This window comes from Temnothorax longispinosus, chromosome 12 (genome assembly GCF_030848805.1).
Source record: "Temnothorax longispinosus isolate EJ_2023e chromosome 12, Tlon_JGU_v1, whole genome shotgun sequence".
Taxonomy (NCBI): Eukaryota; Metazoa; Arthropoda; class Insecta; order Hymenoptera; family Formicidae; genus Temnothorax; species Temnothorax longispinosus.
This window is the reverse complement of record NC_092369.1, coordinates 13,251,473-13,267,868: the sequence shown is the minus strand read 5'-3', so window position 1 is coordinate 13,267,868 and position 16,396 is coordinate 13,251,473. Positions and strand designations below refer to the sequence as shown.

The 16,396-nt window shown below is 36.7% G+C and overlaps 4 protein-coding genes across 14 annotated transcripts; 2 read left to right on the top strand and 2 right to left on the bottom strand.

The window, feature by feature from the left end:
* Positions 1 to 162: 162 nt before the first annotated feature.
* On the bottom strand, positions 163 to 3,512 carry LOC139823169 (uncharacterized). Of its 3 annotated transcripts, none has more exons than XM_071795555.1 (10): positions 3,368 to 3,512; positions 3,025 to 3,208; positions 2,756 to 2,826; positions 2,485 to 2,621; positions 2,183 to 2,297; positions 1,986 to 2,041; positions 1,623 to 1,906; positions 1,254 to 1,525; positions 1,027 to 1,146; positions 163 to 937 (listed from the first exon to the last, which is right to left on the bottom strand). In XM_071795555.1, the coding sequence occupies exons 2-10, from the start codon at positions 3,085 to 3,087 to the stop codon at positions 445 to 447; spliced, it is 1,611 nt and encodes a 536-aa protein (XP_071651656.1). In that variant the 5' UTR covers positions 3,088 to 3,208; positions 3,368 to 3,512; the 3' UTR covers positions 163 to 444. The 3 variants fall into 3 exon arrangements, with proteins under 3 accessions (XP_071651656.1, XP_071651657.1, XP_071651658.1); XM_071795556.1 differs by having other exon boundaries at positions 3,025 to 3,112; positions 3,368 to 3,410; XM_071795557.1 differs by lacking the exons at positions 2,485 to 2,621; positions 3,368 to 3,512 and having other exon boundaries at positions 3,025 to 3,361.
* Positions 3,513 to 3,807: 295 nt separating this feature from the next.
* Positions 3,808 to 7,139, top strand: Lic (dual specificity mitogen-activated protein kinase kinase lic). Of its 4 annotated transcripts, none has more exons than XM_071795561.1 (7): positions 3,808 to 3,951; positions 4,531 to 4,700; positions 4,795 to 4,960; positions 5,038 to 5,274; positions 5,507 to 5,686; positions 5,780 to 5,997; positions 6,086 to 7,139. In XM_071795561.1, the coding sequence occupies exons 2-7, from the start codon at positions 4,636 to 4,638 to the stop codon at positions 6,228 to 6,230; spliced, it is 1,011 nt and encodes a 336-aa protein (XP_071651662.1). In that variant the 5' UTR covers positions 3,808 to 3,951; positions 4,531 to 4,635; the 3' UTR covers positions 6,231 to 7,139. The 4 variants fall into 4 exon arrangements, with proteins under 4 accessions (XP_071651662.1, XP_071651659.1, XP_071651661.1 ...); XM_071795558.1 differs by having other exon boundaries at positions 3,818 to 3,979; XM_071795560.1 differs by lacking the exon at positions 3,808 to 3,951 and adding an exon at positions 3,996 to 4,059.
* Positions 7,140 to 7,454: 315 nt separating this feature from the next.
* Positions 7,455 to 12,734, top strand: Smid (nuclear valosin-containing protein-like smid). 4 transcript variants are annotated; one of them, XM_071795544.1, is made up of 12 exons: positions 7,455 to 7,754; positions 7,855 to 8,095; positions 8,408 to 8,650; positions 8,754 to 9,137; positions 9,246 to 9,554; positions 9,804 to 10,023; positions 10,100 to 10,382; positions 10,466 to 10,919; positions 11,156 to 11,323; positions 11,410 to 11,736; positions 11,830 to 12,048; positions 12,125 to 12,734. In XM_071795544.1, exons 2-12 carry the CDS (start codon positions 7,946 to 7,948, stop codon positions 12,254 to 12,256), a joined length of 2,889 nt encoding a protein of 962 aa, XP_071651645.1. In that variant the 5' UTR covers positions 7,455 to 7,754; positions 7,855 to 7,945; the 3' UTR covers positions 12,257 to 12,734. The 4 variants fall into 4 exon arrangements, with proteins under 4 accessions (XP_071651645.1, XP_071651644.1, XP_071651646.1 ...); XM_071795543.1 differs by having other exon boundaries at positions 7,840 to 8,095; XM_071795545.1 differs by lacking the exon at positions 7,855 to 8,095.
* A 287-nt stretch (positions 12,735 to 13,021) lies between these two features.
* On the bottom strand, positions 13,022 to 15,231 carry LOC139823176 (aurora kinase C). 3 transcript variants are annotated; one of them, XM_071795572.1, is made up of 5 exons: positions 14,974 to 15,231; positions 14,026 to 14,643; positions 13,769 to 13,903; positions 13,295 to 13,685; positions 13,022 to 13,226 (listed from the first exon to the last, which is right to left on the bottom strand). In XM_071795572.1, exons 2-5 carry the CDS (start codon positions 14,619 to 14,621, stop codon positions 13,134 to 13,136), a joined length of 1,215 nt encoding a protein of 404 aa, XP_071651673.1. In that variant the 5' UTR covers positions 14,622 to 14,643; positions 14,974 to 15,231; the 3' UTR covers positions 13,022 to 13,133. The 3 variants fall into 3 exon arrangements, with proteins under 3 accessions (XP_071651673.1, XP_071651674.1, XP_071651675.1); XM_071795573.1 differs by lacking the exon at positions 14,974 to 15,231 and adding an exon at positions 14,766 to 14,967; XM_071795574.1 differs by lacking the exon at positions 14,974 to 15,231 and adding an exon at positions 14,785 to 14,967.
* Between the last annotated feature and the right edge of the window lie 1,165 nt (positions 15,232 to 16,396).

Genomic DNA, 16,396 nt, shown 5'->3' with positions numbered 1-16,396 from the left:
TAGTTGTCAATAAGATATATGTACGATACAGCTCGTGAAAGGACTTGAAGAAAAAATTATCTTTTTTTATCTTTTCTTTTCTTTTATTTTTATTTCTTTTTTAATTGCTAATATAATAATACGTGCAAAAATATTAAGTGTGTTGTACTTAAGAAATCTGAGTAACTTGTTAAAGCGTCAAATATATTCATAATAACATTGCAATTAAATTTTACAAATACTTGTACATATAGATATAGATAAAAATACAGAACATTCTACATTTTAAATCTTATATAACCTTTCAATACCTTGATTTACAGTGGATGTTATGTCGCAATTAAAATGTAACTTGTAGCTTTTCGAGATAATTAATTAATGAATACGACGGGAAGAAATTGTTCTTCTAAAATGGTGTAATATTAAAAAATATATATATATATATCAAAATGCTTTTATACTCTCTTATGTATCTCTGTCTTGGTCACAAATTAAACGCCCATGCTCTATATCGTCAGTAAAATTATTATATTTGAGAGAGAGTATAATTTGCTTTGGTAGAGTAAGATTTATATATGTTTTCTTCAAGCTCGATGTAAACAATTGTTTCTCATAATTTGCATAATCTGTCGCACATAAGCTTAATTCTAAATCGCTTGTGTTTTCATTTGACAGTACATTTACAACGCCTCGAGGTACCTTGGCTAACGAAAAGATATCGCAGTAGGGTGCTAAACTACTGGAATTTGCATCAGTTAGCACAATAACAGAATTGCCAGAAATTAAAATTTTCATCAATCGAACAAACAAAATTTCTTCAGTTCTCTCCTTAAGAATAATAACGCCTCTTGGAATACGATTTTGGATTACTTCTAATCTATCATTTTGAGAATAAAGTAACGATGTGTCATTGAACTGCGGGGATCTCATCAAGTTCTCCGCGCCTCTCAGGGATTTACTAAAGAGAGAGATAAAAAAGGAAACGTTATTGAAAAGTTATCAAGAGTAAAGAAACACAAATATACAAAAAACTTTAATAAACCTAACCTATAATATTTTAGCGTTGTTAGCAATTGAACCATTATAGATATTCTAGTATCAACAGAATAAGTTTTCCAAGTCTTCAATCCTTCTATAGCTGAATTAAAACACATCCTAGCATCGTCGCTACAATAAATTTATCGATTACGTTTGATTTGTGAACTCTGTTAGATTTTTTTCTTAAATCCAAGAAAAAAAATATTCTATTGAATACATCTTACGTGGATTCATACCTCGTTGTACTTGCCCATAAAATGTCTTTATGTTTCCAATATGTGCCTTTCACAGGTTTCTGCCATTTGCCATCGTAAAACAAATTATGAATTGACGTAAACGTCGTATTTGAAGGAATATTTGAGAGGTTTACTTCATTTTTACTCGGCTGTATCGAATCATTGAAACTAGTTTTAAATCTTTTATGTAATTTGTCGACAATTTTTAACCAAGGTAAAAGCATGACACCACCATAGAGATCCATATGCATATTTATGAATATAACGTCTCTCTGAATAATTAAAAGCAAAAATTACTTTAGTAATGATTGTAAGAGATCAAATATTTCGTAATATAATATGTTTTATGATTTAATAATGTATACATACATCTAAAATTGTTGCTAAATATTTTGCACGTCCAACATCTTCTGACCATATAGATATTATATTCATATTACATGACGTACGGGAGATAAACGCTTCTATCGATGTCCATGTACAAATAGGTAAGTTTTTAGGACGAAAATATTTCTTTATAAGCGACAAAAATTTCTGCTTAATGGGTGTTTGGACCCAAATTTTATTTATATGAGAATGTCCTACTATCCTTAAATAGCTGATAACTGCATACACGTCTGAATCCTCTAGAAGTATCATTTCGTTGGTTTGATCTACATAAAGTTTTTAAAAAATCTCCATTATTAGTTAAAAACACACTTTTGTTATATTACGAACGTGTGTTACTCTTACTTGAAAGCTCATTTTTCAAACCATTATATTGAGTTTTATATAGCGTTGAATTTTTGCTAAAATGTAGAAATAAATATACATTTTTATTATCCATAAAATTGCTGTGTTAACGTGTGAAACGATGTTATAATTCTAACACGAGAAATATAATTCGTTATTAATATTTGGAACAAATATAAAAAAGAAAAACAATTTACAGGATAACATTTTCCAGAAATAATTGCACTTTGTGTTCCCTACTGATATTGGAGATTGTAAGCACTACCGATAAGATTAATTCTTCTTTGTTGTATTCTTCATCTATGTCTTCATCTAGGTAGAAAAGAAATGTTGAATGAAAATTCGACAAACAAAAGAATTTCTCATATACGTATATAAACTGTGTAATATGTGTTTCTGTACGATATACGCAATTATTATATACTTGTAAGCAAAATAAAATACACAGATGCAGTCAGAAAACGTGATGTTAATATATTTTTGCAAAATTATCACGTACCAAACTCATTACCAAGCAGAAGTTTTGCGCTAAAATTTGTCAAGTATTCAAGAATAGTAGCAACTGTGTCTACATGTTCACAGGCGGATTTGAAAAGAGACAAATTTTGTTCTATTATAGACACCGCTTTAAGAAATCTGGAGCAAAAAGAACAAAGAGAAAGTACTAGAAATGACAAGGTGCAACATATGCCATTTTTATCGTGTGTGTGGGTGTCTGTGTGCGTGAGTGCGTGTATTTAGATTCAGATTATATATAAATTCTTATTTACCTCGTTGGAAAATCATTAACATTCTTAAATTGTATGTTCTTAGATAAAGTGGATATTTCTATCAATGCTTCCTAAAATACGGTAACAAAAATAGTATAATGCATTTTACTGAAAGTACAGTATATAAATGAGGCTTTTTGTTTGCAACATTAATAATGAATCTCCTAATCCTAATCTATTATTAATTAATAAAACGTGCGGTATACATATTAGGTGTATACATGTACCAAGGCATATGCCAAGATTGCCAAGTTCATGATGATGCTCACCTCCTTGCTGTTCCTGTTATATTCTAGATTAATATAATATTCGTTTATAGCTTGCTCGCGCATAACTGCTCGCGATAAAGTATCCTAGCTGTATTATTAAAAATATCACAGTCTACAGATATCACACGTATCCACAATCGATCCGTCGTTAATCTTGCACAATGACAACCGATAGATACATGACCTTGTGAAAAAGTTTTTAATTTAGGAGCCGTTGAAGAAAAACCGTTGAAATAACATAATTAAGGGATTTGGCTCTGCTATTATAATATTTGTGTGTGATAATGCTATAACGGATACCAAAAAAGAACATGATGAGATAAATATCTATCTACGTATCTACCCTTTATTACTGGCAAATTGAAATCTACTAATAACAGTAATAACCATGATATAAAAATTAAAAATACAAGAGGAGTGATTCCGAAGAAGCGCTCGGGGTTAGATTTTGGTATAGCATATGTTACGTGCACTATACCAAAACCTAACCTCGAGCGCTTCTTCGAAAGCACCCAAGTGACACGAACCACCAAAGACCGACATTACCGACAATATCGAAAAGTGGATGTATACATAGCACGGACATAAACCAATACATCGACAGTATCGAAAAGTGGATGTGACTCGTAGTTCCAATTCCTGAAAGTGGCGCTACTGTACGGCCTAGCAAAAGCGTCCCAAGAAAATCGCCGTCATTGCGCTTCTCTCCGCAAGTCGCCTGCGTTAAGCCCCGGACACACACTTTTTCGTAACAGTAAAGTAAAGTTTTGACCAATCGCGTTGCTTGAATCGAGAACGTATGTACAGCCGTACGTTCCCGATTCAAGCAACGCGCGTGGTCGAAACTTTACTGTTACTGTTACGAAAAAGTGTGTGTCCGGGCCCAAAGCTAAAGACTTCATATATAGACAACGGAGTGCAACTGCGGTACGAAGATTCGGAGTTTCATAACGCGGTAATTTTGTCAAGACAGCGTAATGTTTTTTTTTGCAGTATAATGACGCTAATAGATTTGTTGTGCTACGCGAACGAGGAGTATGATATTTCGCGGTGCACATATGCGGGCGTGCATGTTCGCGCGCGAGCGACGCGACCTGACCTGACTCTCTTTTGCGGAATAACCTAAACTTAAACTGAACCTGAACCTGAAGGGCCTGAGCAGAATAGCTGACTTATAATTTTAATACAGTGTTTTATGCTTTAAAAATCTTTGTTTTTAGCAACGCACAATATTGTCTTGTGTTTCAAAAGTCTTACAATGTTGACACTTTGTACACTCGTTTAAGACTTGAAACACAAGACAGTATTGTAAGTGGCTAAAAACAAAGATTTAAAGCATAAAGCACTGTCTTGAAATTATAAGTCAGCTATTCTGCTCTAAACCTAAATCTAAATCTGAATCTAAACCTACAACCTAAAACCTTAACTTAAATCTAAACCTAAACGTCAGTTTGTTTTGAGGCATCTATCATACAATTCAGCGTTTCCTCTTGCTTGTTTTTGCAGATTGCGTCTCGTGACATTACCAGCCATGACGTTCCATTGATTTCCTCTGGAGTACTGCCAAATTTGCGTGGGCGGTGCAACCTTTCATTGATCATATCTTGTATCATGGCTCTACGTCGTGGAAAACGTAATCTGAGACTGCAGGTCTCCGATGAAACACCTGTACCAGTGTATGTAAAGCACCGCTACAATGTCTGTCTGCAATGTGTATATATAAAGGTAGAATGCATTTTCTGATATATTTTATATATGGTTTTGTTTTAGGACACCACCAAGAAATTTAGACAAACGGACTACCATTACTATAGACGAAAAGACGTTTGTTGTAGAAGCCGATGATTTGGAAACGCTTTGTGTACTTGGTCGTGGAGCATACGGGATTGTTGATAAAATGCGACACAAACCGAGCGGCACGATTATGGCTGTTAAGGTATTATTGTCAAAAGTGAGCCGTAAGCTTCGTTACATCACGGACGTACGGAGAGAACAGAACTTTTTTTTTTACAGAGGATAGCTGCTACCGTTAATACGCAGGAGCAAAAGCGACTGCTCATGGATTTAGATATTTCTATGCGTAGTTCGGCGTGTCCCTACACCGTACAATTCTATGGAGCCTTGTTTCGAGAGGGAGATGTATGGATATGTATGGAAGTGATGGATATGAGCCTTGATAAATTTTACACAAAAGTGTACAAACATGGTCGTGCCATTCCTGAAGATATTTTAGGAAAAGTGGCTTTTGCGGTAAACATATAACTTTAACTCTTTAAACTCACTCACATAGCAATGTTTCGCTAATGTTAAATAATTGCGCCAGCATATCTTCCATTCTCTGCTCCCTTTCTTCTTCTTCTTCTTCCTGATTTTCCTCTTTCTTGACTTGACTTGACTTGAAATTCTTTCGAGTTCTTTCTCTCTTGATCTTAAGCTTTTTTTAACGTGAGAAACATTAACATAGTCGTATCTATACTTGCAGGTAGTAAGCGCGTTACATTATCTCTATTCGCAATTACGGGTGATTCATAGAGACGTAAAGCCTAGTAATATCTTAATTAATCGGAAAGGCGAGGTGAAAATTTGCGACTTTGGTATATCAGGTTACCTTGTGGATTCCGTTGCCAAGACTATCGACGCTGGATGTAAACCGTATATGGCTGTACGTAACTGTGTTACACAGAATTTTGGAAAGTTGGAAAGTTTCACTCAGTTGTCCACTCGATACATTCTCCACCATTATCTTTTTATGTAGCCAGAAAGGATAGACCCGTCGGGTAACCCATCGCAATACGATATCAGATCAGATGTCTGGTCGTTAGGAATTTCCCTCGTTGAATTAGCAACTGGTAAATTTCCATACGAATCATGGGGTACGCCGTTCGAGCAACTGAAGCAGGTGGTGAAAGACGATGCCCCGAAATTACCTGCTGGCAAGTTCTCTTCTTCGTTCGAGGAATTTATCAATAAGTGGTAAATGACATTGCGACAAGATTATTTCTTACAACTCGGAAACCGGATGGTTGATCCTTTCACATAAACGTTCATTCATTGTTTTCAGTCTGATGAAGAATTATACTGCCCGTCCAAATTACAGTCAATTGCTGGAACTCGACTTTGTCAGAGAACACGCTCAAAAAGATACGAATGTGGCCGAATTCGTCGGAGAGATTTTAGATTTACCAGAAAACGAGCAACCGGTATAGTGCATACGTTACTCTGACGTAGCTTGCAATATAATTTGACTTGTAACTTGTATTTTTTTGCAAGACAGTCACGTGATGGCATTGCCATATGTGTAATTTATATTATCGGATCGCGTTTGATCATTGCATGTCGAGATATAACGCACTCGAAGGATTATTCCTTTATTTATCGTCCTCTTAAGGTTTATTATTATTATTATTGTTAATCGCATCTGATACACGTGTAGCATTTATAAGTTTGGTCTGAAAATAACTATCCCTACTCTTAATCTTGTCACATCGAAACAAACGCGGAAAATAATACACAGATGTTTTTTTACATGATAAAACGAGATATAAGTTAACATTCGTGGCATTGTGGTAACAGTAATAATAAAAACGTATATAAAATCTTAACAATATCTCGTTAAGATATGTGCGTATCTTTAAAAACAGGTTAAATCAATATATATATATAATATATATATAAAATATAACACTAGGACTGCATTTGGGGAGCGCGCTATCAGTGCTATTTGCTTATTCTATCCTTGTTTTAAATGTAATGAGCGATAAAGGTAGAATGATACACGATAGCGCGCTCCTCGAATATACAGTAGATTGTACATAGTAAAATTGAATGTGCGTAATCAAAATTGTATTCGTTTAATGAAAACCTTCATTTATTAGTAATCAATTGTAACGATTATTATATTATTGATAGAAATTGAATTTTGTGACACAGTGGATGTCGTATATACATATGTACACACAATTATAGAATTAATATCACGTATAGTGGGAGTCTCCTATAAAAATTCTTGATGATTTTGTTTTGTCTATATATGTATATTGTTTTTTATATATGTTGTTCCAACGCCCCGTAATGTGATAAAAATCTTAATCTTAAATAAACGATTGTTTAAACGATACGATAAATTTAATCGTTCGAAAGCTGATCTAATATAAAATTAGAAATGATACCTTCACATAATAAATTTTGCTTGTGCTTGTGCGTATGTGTGTGTGTCGAAAACGCTTGCCGCGCGCGGCAAGAAGCGACGCGGTAGCCAATCAACGTGTCGCTTTTCCGTAAGAACCAAAAGTTTATTGGCTACCGCGTCGCTTCTTGCCGCGCGCGGCAAGCGTTTCCGCGTCCTGCGGGCAGAAGCCATTTAATCATCATTAGTGTCGACACTGTCGACTGGTGTCAAAACTCGATTGTCGACCACCACTCTATAATAGAACTGTTCAGGGTGTTCAGATTTTCAGATTCCTTAGCACTCATGAGAACTGATAACTCCGGAAACAAGGGGATCACTTTGATTGACTCCGATTTTCTAATCGCCGGCAGCGGCGGCATCGCGCAGCAGTCCGTCTGTCCAGTGTCCTGTAGTCCAGTCCGCGCTCCGCACTCCGTACTTCGTTGCTGAAATTTCGCTACATTTCGTTCGCGTTCGCATCCTGCGGGCCCTGTGGCTTCGCGGCACGCGTGGGCACGCGCGAGCACCAGCCTCTAAGCTCTAGGAGAGAGTCCTAAGACGGGTAAGACCTAGCACCTAGCCGACCTAAAAGTGAGCGTCGACGCGCATTGATGGATTGACGTGAGATTACGTGCTTATAACGAAAGTGTGCGATTCGAAAGACGAAAGACAAAAGTCGAGTCGACCCCCGTGGCCCCCGCGGGGTGTTTCTCCCCTCACGGTCACCCTCGTTTTCTCATTTCGCCTGGAACGATGCAGAAGATGGGCAAACTGAACTCGTCGATCGATATTATCCCGCTGCAAGGATCGAGTGGAGATTACAGATCGAGGCACGTGGACAATAAGCACAGGATGGACCAGAGGCTGTTCCGGGATCAATCGTTGATTGATCGTGTGCAAACGGTAACGTAAATCGCGCGCGTCGAGGTCGAGGTTATCTCTCTGTGCGTACTAGAATTATATCGAACGTGCAGCTTGCGCGACACGATCGTCTAGCATTGGGTGCGTTCAGCCGATACTCCGCTAGCCTAGCAATCGTGAGCAGTCGCTCGTTTCCTCTCCTTTTAATCCATTGGGTCAAAGGAGAGGAAACGAGCGAAAACGAGCGACTGCTCACGATTGCTAGGCTAGCGGAGTATCGGCTGAACGCACCCATTAGCTAATTGCAACATTGCAAGTTCAACTTCCTTGACGTTACGTCTTTATCTTTCGCAGTACATGCACGAAAATGAAAACAAAGTTTATATCGATGTGAATGAGATGGCAGATGCGTTGCAAAGGCGATACAGAGATTATCGTGGTAAGAAACGCGGGGCGTTCCGTGCGATGGTACGTAAAGCGTACGACGAGCTTACCGAGATATTTTCCAAGAAGCCATCGACACGCGAGTGTTCTGCGTACGACGACGACGATGATGATGACGACGACGAGGATGATTTTGAAGATGTCGACGTCGAGGTATTATTGTCGTTCTCGATCTATTATTGTTATTATCCTTCGAATTCGTATTATATTACATTGTGTTGTATTATATTTGTAATCAAATCGCGTGTCATTTTAGTCAGATTCGCAACGTACTTCGATAGGTGACATGTTGTTACATATGTATAAAAAGACGCAATACAAGCAGAATGGAAACTCGAGCGATAAGGAATTGATAGACATTAGTAGCGACGACGATGGCGCTAATAAAGTTGATTCTTCCAAGCCTGAAAAAGACGTAAAGACGTCTGAGCCTGGGTGTACGGTAGCTGTAGAATCTCCGCCCGCGTCAGTTGCTTCAACGGTTGCCACTTCAAAACCGGAAACAGTAGTAATCGCTAAGCCAGAACAGCCGATTAACAATGCGAAACAAGAGACTGCCGTAGCGAAGCCAGAACTGTCTATCTCAAAACCAGTAAAACTAGAAAAACCAGAAATATCAGAAACCGTGAAATCAAAAATAGTACGTATTTTCATGCGATTTATGATTCAGATTTTACTGTGCTAAATTTTTGCGAGAATCAGACTGGAGGATAAAGCGCACGCTTCTTACCTGTTTCTGTCGTTTCAGCCTGCAAACGAAGCCACGAAACAGCCACTAGTGGTGGAAGCTACGAGAAAACGACAAAGAGACAAGGATAATAGCAATGGACAATTTTCAATTGCAAAGAGGGCGAAGACCTTACCTATCACGAAGTCTCAAGTTACACTCCTTGATATAGGAGTTAGTAGCAAAGTTTTGAAAACTGTCTGCAAATTACTATTCCATATGATACATCCTAAATTATACAAACATTTTGGTGCACCTCCACCAAGGGGATTTTTACTTCATGGACCACCCGGCTGTGGGAAAACGTTACTGGCACACGCAGTTGCGGGAGTAAGATAATATTTAATTCCAGAAAACGTCTAAAGTATATGCTATATTCACAAATTATTATAATAAATAGAACAGTAAATACATTTTTGTTACATTCTATGAACGCGTGTGAAACTGAAGTTATATATATTTGAATCTGTCCTATTCTCTCTTTTTCTCTCTCTCTCTCTCTCTCTCTCGTCTTTGCATGCAATTAAAAACAAATAGGGAAATCCACGATAATTAATAATTTATATTTTTTTATATTAGCAATTAGATATGCCTCTACTAAAAGTAGCAGGACCCGAGCTTGTGACTGGAATATCTGGTGAAAGCGAAGCTCGTATCAGAGAATTATTCGAGCAAGCCTTAGCTCTTGCGCCATGCGTCGTTTTCGTGGACGAGATAGATGCTGTCATGCCAAATAGAGCTACGGCTCAAAGAGAAATGGAAAGAAGAATTGTGGCACAATTATTATCAAGTTTAGATGGTAAAATATTTATGTTTCCATTATTATGTTTTACATTATTTAAAGCTACATTTCTTTCCTTCTATTTTCTTGTTAGAATTGAATTTTAACGAAAATGGAGATAAAGTACTGGTGATCGGAGCGACAAATCGACCTGAGTCATTAGATCCTGCTTTAAGAAGAGCAGGACGTTTCGATCGTGAAGTGTGCCTTGGAATACCAGATAGAGAAGCAAGAGTTAAAATCTTAGCGGTGCATACTAAAAAAGTTGTATTGGCTCCTGATGTTAGTTTGTCGACAATAGCTTCCCTTACGCCAGGTTTTGTAGGTGCGGATTTAGTTGCTTTAATTAGGGAAGCTGCCATGGTCGCTGTAGATAGGTAAATCTTTTTTACACATGGTTTTTACCCATACACGCGTGCACGCGCATATGTACGTATTTTATGGTGTGTATTGTTTGTAGAGTATTTGAGGATCTAAGTAGATCAAAACAGGAAACAAAGTTATCCGAAGTGACCGATGTCGAGAAAGAAGCGGATAAACAAGTTGAAATTCCCGAAAACTCGGAAAATTTAATTGAAACTAGTACTGCGGCCGAAGTCCCTGCTACGATTGAAAACGATCTCACGGTTCCAAAAGAATTACCTAAAGGTCCAACCCCAGAAGTGGCTGAAATGGATGTAATACAGGAACCTTCGACAGACTTGTCAGCCTTGTTGGCTTGGTTGCGTACCGAACCTCCACTTTCCTCAGAACGTCTATCGACCTTGTGTATTGAGCACAGTGATTTTGTGACTGCTGTAGGCATTGTTCAACCTTCGGCGAAAAGAGAAGGATTTGCGACAGTTCCCGATGTAACGTGGGACGATGTCGGCTCATTGCAAGACATACGGCAAGAATTGCAAACAGAAATTCTTGTGAGTAATATCCATATATTTCTGTTTCTTCATACTTTCCGTCTCTTGTGAATGAATAGCTGTTATTTTATTTGTTGGTCTTGTAACACGAATTCCCGAAAAACGGGATCAACGTTATCATTTACCTTACATTTCTTCACTCACAACTTCGCTTCTACTTCGCTACTATGCTATTTATTTTACACCATTTTACGGCGTTTTTGGCACATGTATATAAATTTACTTATTTATTGCAGGCTCTTGTCAAGTATTCTGAATATTGTGATATATTAGGTATAACAGCTGCCAGTGGGGTATTGCTGTGTGGTCCACCTGGATGCGGAAAAACATTACTGGCCAAAGCCGTCGCCAATGAAGCTGGAATCAATTTCATTTCTGTTAAAGGACCAGAACTTTTAAACATGGCAAGTTTCAGCGTTGTGTGTTATAAGTATTGTGCTTCAAAATGTGAGAGTCTATTGATTTTTTTTATTTTTATTTTTATTTTTAGTATGTTGGCGAAAGTGAGAAAGCAGTTCGTCAATGTTTCTCAAGGGCGAGAAATTCAACGCCATGCGTCATATTTTTCGATGAAATAGATGCGTTGTGTCCTAAGAGAACAGAAGGCGAGAATTCCGCGACAGCGCGCGTCGTTAATCAAATGCTTACAGAAATGGACGGTGTGGAGGGCCGGCAAGGAGTATTCCTTATGGCAGCCAGTAATCGACCTGACATTATAGATCCAGCTGTTTTGAGGCCAGGAAGACTGGATAAAATTTTATACGTTGGTCTTCCGAATGCTTCAGACAGAGTGGACATTTTACGTGCAGTAACAAAGGTATGAGAAAGAGAGAAAAATATTGGTTTTATCTGTTTAAAAAAAAGCGTATTTTCTCCCGATAACGTAATACGTCAATAATATAACTCGTAGAATGCAACGAGACCGAAACTTGCTTCAGACGTCGACTTGAATCAAGTCGCATATGACAATAGGTGTGAAGGTTATACTGGTGCAGATTTAGCAGCCTTGATAAGAGAGGCTGGTATGGAAGCATTGAAGGAAATAATAGCTGGTTTTGGAAAGCCAGAAATTTCGATGCGACACATTTTTCAGGCATTCGATAAAGTGCACCCGTCCGTTCGTGAGAAGGCGAGTATTGATTTGATTTATCTGCAAATCTATATCAGATGACACAAATATAATAAAAGTAATATAAATTTTACAGGATATTAAACATTACGAAAAGTTAAGCAAGTTGTTCTCGATTAGAAAGAATCCTGATCCTGAAGTTACACCAATGGATACGCCACTAGATGCACCAATTGTTGATGTAGTCATGGAACCGATGGAAACTTAAAAAGTATAATTATTAAAAGCCTATAAGAATCGCCGAAGAATTCTTCCAAAACAAAAATTTATATAAAAACTTTCACATGGAAAAGACGAAAGACTCTCCCGTAATGGTGCAATTTAATTTCCGCGCATTTATGTCTCATAAAAAAAGTTTTTAACGTTGACTGGATTAATGATTAACTGATGATTTATTATTGTTTCAAGATATACATTTAATACAGTCGGTTAAAATACCTTGTTATTCTCTCTGTAGATAAATAAAAAAATTTATATATATATATTTATATATATATATATATATATAAATTTTTTAGAATAGCATGTGTTAAAGGATCCTCGACAAGATTTCCGTTAGTTGATAAAAGTTTGATTTCTAACATTCAATTACGTTTAACAATAATCTCCTTTTTTTTATTGTATGTGTAACTTTAATTACGTGTACAAATAAATGTGTTTCAAAATAAAATCAATCTTGTGAGTTCTTTGTTATGCTCTACTTGAATACTTTCAATACAAATTTTTCATACATTCCCTACTCGTAGCTACAATCACATTTGACTCATACCGATTCAATCAAAGCAGGAAACATATCGTGGAAATATAAAAAAAAAATGGCAACGTTATCGTGACATATTTCATATCGTTTCAATAAATCGCTTCTCGTTCGACAAAGGTATAAGCTAAAACTTAAATATTAAGCACGTATCCCAAAATCCTCTATATATATATGTATAAAGGAATATTTCGAATACATAATCAATAATATGGATGCATCGCCAACTTCTGTTGATTTACGATAGTCAAAAATTACAATACATTTATTTATTACAATACTTATGTAGGTTCTTAACATAATTAGATATTGTTTAGGATTGAAGATTTTATGCCTCATCTGTTTTGAAATTTTTTACAATCCAAGGATGTGCAAGAACGCCGTCCATATCTAATCTCTTTTCAGGTTCAATAACTATCAGCTGAAATATAATTAATTAAGTGTTAATCAAGTTTTAGCACATTAGCAACGGATTTGAAATTGTCTTACCTTTGAAATTAAATCTCTTGCATCTTGGCTAACAAAACTCGGAAATGTATATCGCAATCTTTTTATGTTTACATAAGTTTCATCGTTAGTTGCCGCATAAAAAGGAGGCTTGCCAACCAAGCATTCGTAACACAACACTCCAACGCTCCAAAAGTCAACTGTATGATTATGCGTTTTCCCAGATACCATTTCAGGCGGCAAGTAATCCAAGGTGCCGCATAAAGTGTCTCTTCGAGAGGAAGGAGCGTGCACCGACCATCCAAAATCGGCTATTTTCAATTCTCCGTTTACTCCAAGGAGTAAATTTTCAGGTTTAATGTCACGATGGATGACGCTCTTGCTGTGGCAATACTTTAACGCATCTGCTAATTGAGCTATATAAGTGGCTGTCCTACAAGTATATAGAAATTACAACCTAAGTACACAATTTATTTCAATTTGCGACAGAACACCTTTCTGATAAGAAATTCCTACCTTACTTCGTCAAATCGTTTATTGGGTTGATTACTCAGTTCTTTATAAAGTTCACCTTTTGGTGCGTATTCTAATATTAAATAAATTCGTTTGTCATCATAGAAATATCCATACATCCTCAAAATATTTGGATGCCTATATGAAAGACATTTGTATCAGATATGACTCCTTAAATTGCTCCCGTATATATTTTATGTTGCAAGTTTTTAGAATATACAGCTAAATGAAAATAGAATAGAAATAGAAAAAATTAATACCTCAAATGGGTTTGGATTTCTATTTCTCTCCGTACTTGATGTGAGATTTTCGCGTCTTCTATTTGCGATCTATAAAGCACCTTCATGGCTATTATAAATTTTGATCTTTTCTCTCTGGCTAAGTACACATTACCAAATTTTCCTTTACCCAGAGGTCGGCCGATATCGAAATCTGTCAATATCCATTTCTTTTGGCTTTTCTCCTTGTTCGCACTACTCGTATCTGTACTGCAGACTTTCTGAGCATTTTCACTCTTGTTATCTCTTACTCCTCCGCTGTTTTCACTTTTGGGCTTTTGTTGATCTTGGGCAGAATCTACCGATTTACATGCTACTGGTAATTTCGGTGGTGGCATCAGTTCCATAGATTTCTTCGCGGTCTCTTTACATTCATTTTCATTTTTGGTATTTGTCATAGACCTTGCATCGACTTTGCAAGCGTTTTCCCCATCGTCACTTGTACTTTCCACACGTTGTGATGTTGCGACGTCTTTTACTAACTTTTCGGAAATGTGCAAGCACTCGAAACTGCTAACTGCTTTCAATGCATGCGTAGCTAATTGACGACGAGTCTCATCGTTGTCCGCTCTGAGCATAGTTGACACTTTTATTCCGGTTCTGTAATTAAGATAATAGATAAGACAAATATGACCCCCTTGACACGTACTTACTTACACGTATACACTTATATCATGCCTCTTTAAAAAGATTTATATATTATATTAAAGTTTGAAAAATACTTGTAAGTTGTACACACACGTCAATTTATATGTATGTACACATATGTCACGCTGTGCTGGTGATCAACTTTTTCTTCCGGTATGTTAAACTTCTTTAATTTAATAATTTTACATATAGGAGAGCCTATATTTGATTACTGAGACATTACGTTCCTCATAATTATTAATCTCGAAAATTCAGGATACGATTTTCTTTGAGAGCACTTACTTCTCCAGCGAGACTGAGCAAGATGAGAGTCAATCGACGTCAACCAGCGTGATCAACGACGTTGGAAGTTGGAAACCGTGAATAACAGTGAAGCTCCGCAGCATCATCAAACGGTTTTTCAAAATTTTGAATGCCTTTCGTTGATTGGTCAATCAACTAAATATGTCGTATTCATATAACAACGGAAATATAGATGGGAATTGAGATTTCGACATGCGCGTGATTCCGATAAGTTTAGGAACGCATCAACTCGTCGAGAAAAAAATAAGAAAAAAAACACGTGACACATGACACATATGATAAACGGGCCACGTGAAACGAATTTTTTGAAATGGATTTTTCAATCATTATTTAAGCTGGATGCACACAATGAAAAACACAGGCAACAGGAACAGAATTTCCGACTTCCGACGCGTTGGATATTTCTATTCTCTGTTGCCTGTCTGACCAATCACGGTGATTTGATTTTAGCTAATTAGGTTAGGTTAGGTATGTACAGGCAATAGAAAATAGAAATCCAACGCGTTGGAAATTCTGTTCCTATTGCCCGTGTTTTTCATTGTGCATCCAGTTTTATAGTACTGTCTAAAATAAATGATATATTTACTTTTTATATATTTATTTTATATTTATCACGCATGTGACGCTTGTATGCCTTCTTTATACATGTATGATTTATATACACACGCGCGTACAATAATATCTTTCGGGAGATAAAGGTACAACATAAAATATAGTACAATAAAAAAAAAAGCATTGGTAACTGCTCGGTTTTAATCAACAATAATGTAACATTTATTTAGTAAGATGCGATCCATTACTTTGATAATTGAAAACATTGCGTTATAATCTCAAATAAACGTATCCATGTAACGTCAATGATACCCATGATTTCTTTCAGAACGATTGTGTCTGCTGGGGTTAGGGAAGTAGGAATTACTGCCATAATAAGCTGTAAAAAAACAAAGAAACAAATGTTAGAAAATCAATCGTTTTGAAGAAAAACGCTTTCGTATAGCAAAGGTCTCTTATGATCGCTTACTTCATAAGGGTTAATTCAGGCATGCCTGGGTCTGCGCCCTTGCTGAAGCCTAAAATGAAATATTTAAATTTTCAGTATTTTATTGTGCGAGCAAAATGACTTCGCAAGATTTAAGATTTTACCTAAAAAGAGGATAGAAGGAATGAATCCCCATTGAAATACGAATTTGCTCACGTTCAGGACGATGGCTATTCTCTGTTTTGTGGTCGGACTTAAAACCATTTTGACTAGCTTAATGTCTTTAGTACCGCGGTCAAATATACTTGCGTTTGCCGTATAATTATTCTTAAATCGTGACCAACAGCAACCAACACGAACAACAATCGAGCACCGAGTCTGGGACTCTGGAGCAACCTAACCTGGAGCCAGTATTTCACCGAG

Excerpts from the sequence above, each read along its gene's own strand:
- Smid (XM_071795544.1), top strand. The coding sequence starts at position 7,946 with ATGCAGAAGATGGGCAAACTGAACTCGTCGATCGATATTATCCCGCTG. Across the intron at positions 10,024-10,099 it reads ATTATTATCAAGTTTAGATG|AATTGAATTTTAACGAAAAT; the intron begins GTAAAATATTTA and ends TTTTCTTGTTAG. Across the intron at positions 11,324-11,409 it reads GACCAGAACTTTTAAACATG|TATGTTGGCGAAAGTGAGAA; the intron begins GCAAGTTTCAGC and ends TTTTATTTTTAG.
- LOC139823169 (XM_071795555.1), bottom strand. The coding sequence starts at position 3,087 with ATGCGCGAGCAAGCTATAAACGAATATTATATTAATCTAGAATATAAC. Across the intron at positions 2,298-2,484 it reads TCTGCTTGGTAATGAGTTTG|ATGAAGACATAGATGAAGAA; the intron begins GTACGTGATAAT and ends TTTTCTACCTAG. Across the intron at positions 1,526-1,622 it reads ATTTAGCAACAATTTTAGAT|AGAGACGTTATATTCATAAA; the intron begins GTATGTATACAT and ends TTAATTATTCAG.
- LOC139823176 (XM_071795572.1), bottom strand. The coding sequence starts at position 14,621 with ATGCTCAGAGCGGACAACGATGAGACTCGTCGTCAATTAGCTACGCAT. Across the intron at positions 13,904-14,025 it reads GAAATCCAAACCCATTTGAG|GCATCCAAATATTTTGAGGA; the intron begins GTATTAATTTTT and ends TCTTTCATATAG. Across the intron at positions 13,686-13,768 it reads AAACGATTTGACGAAGTAAG|GACAGCCACTTATATAGCTC; the intron begins GTAGGAATTTCT and ends ATATACTTGTAG.
- Lic (XM_071795558.1), top strand. The coding sequence starts at position 3,824 with ATGTACAGCCGTACGTTCCCGATTCAAGCAACGCGCGTGGTCGAAACT. Across the intron at positions 4,701-4,794 it reads GATGAAACACCTGTACCAGT|GACACCACCAAGAAATTTAG; the intron begins GTATGTAAAGCA and ends GTTTTGTTTTAG. Across the intron at positions 5,687-5,779 it reads GATGTAAACCGTATATGGCT|CCAGAAAGGATAGACCCGTC; the intron begins GTACGTAACTGT and ends CTTTTTATGTAG.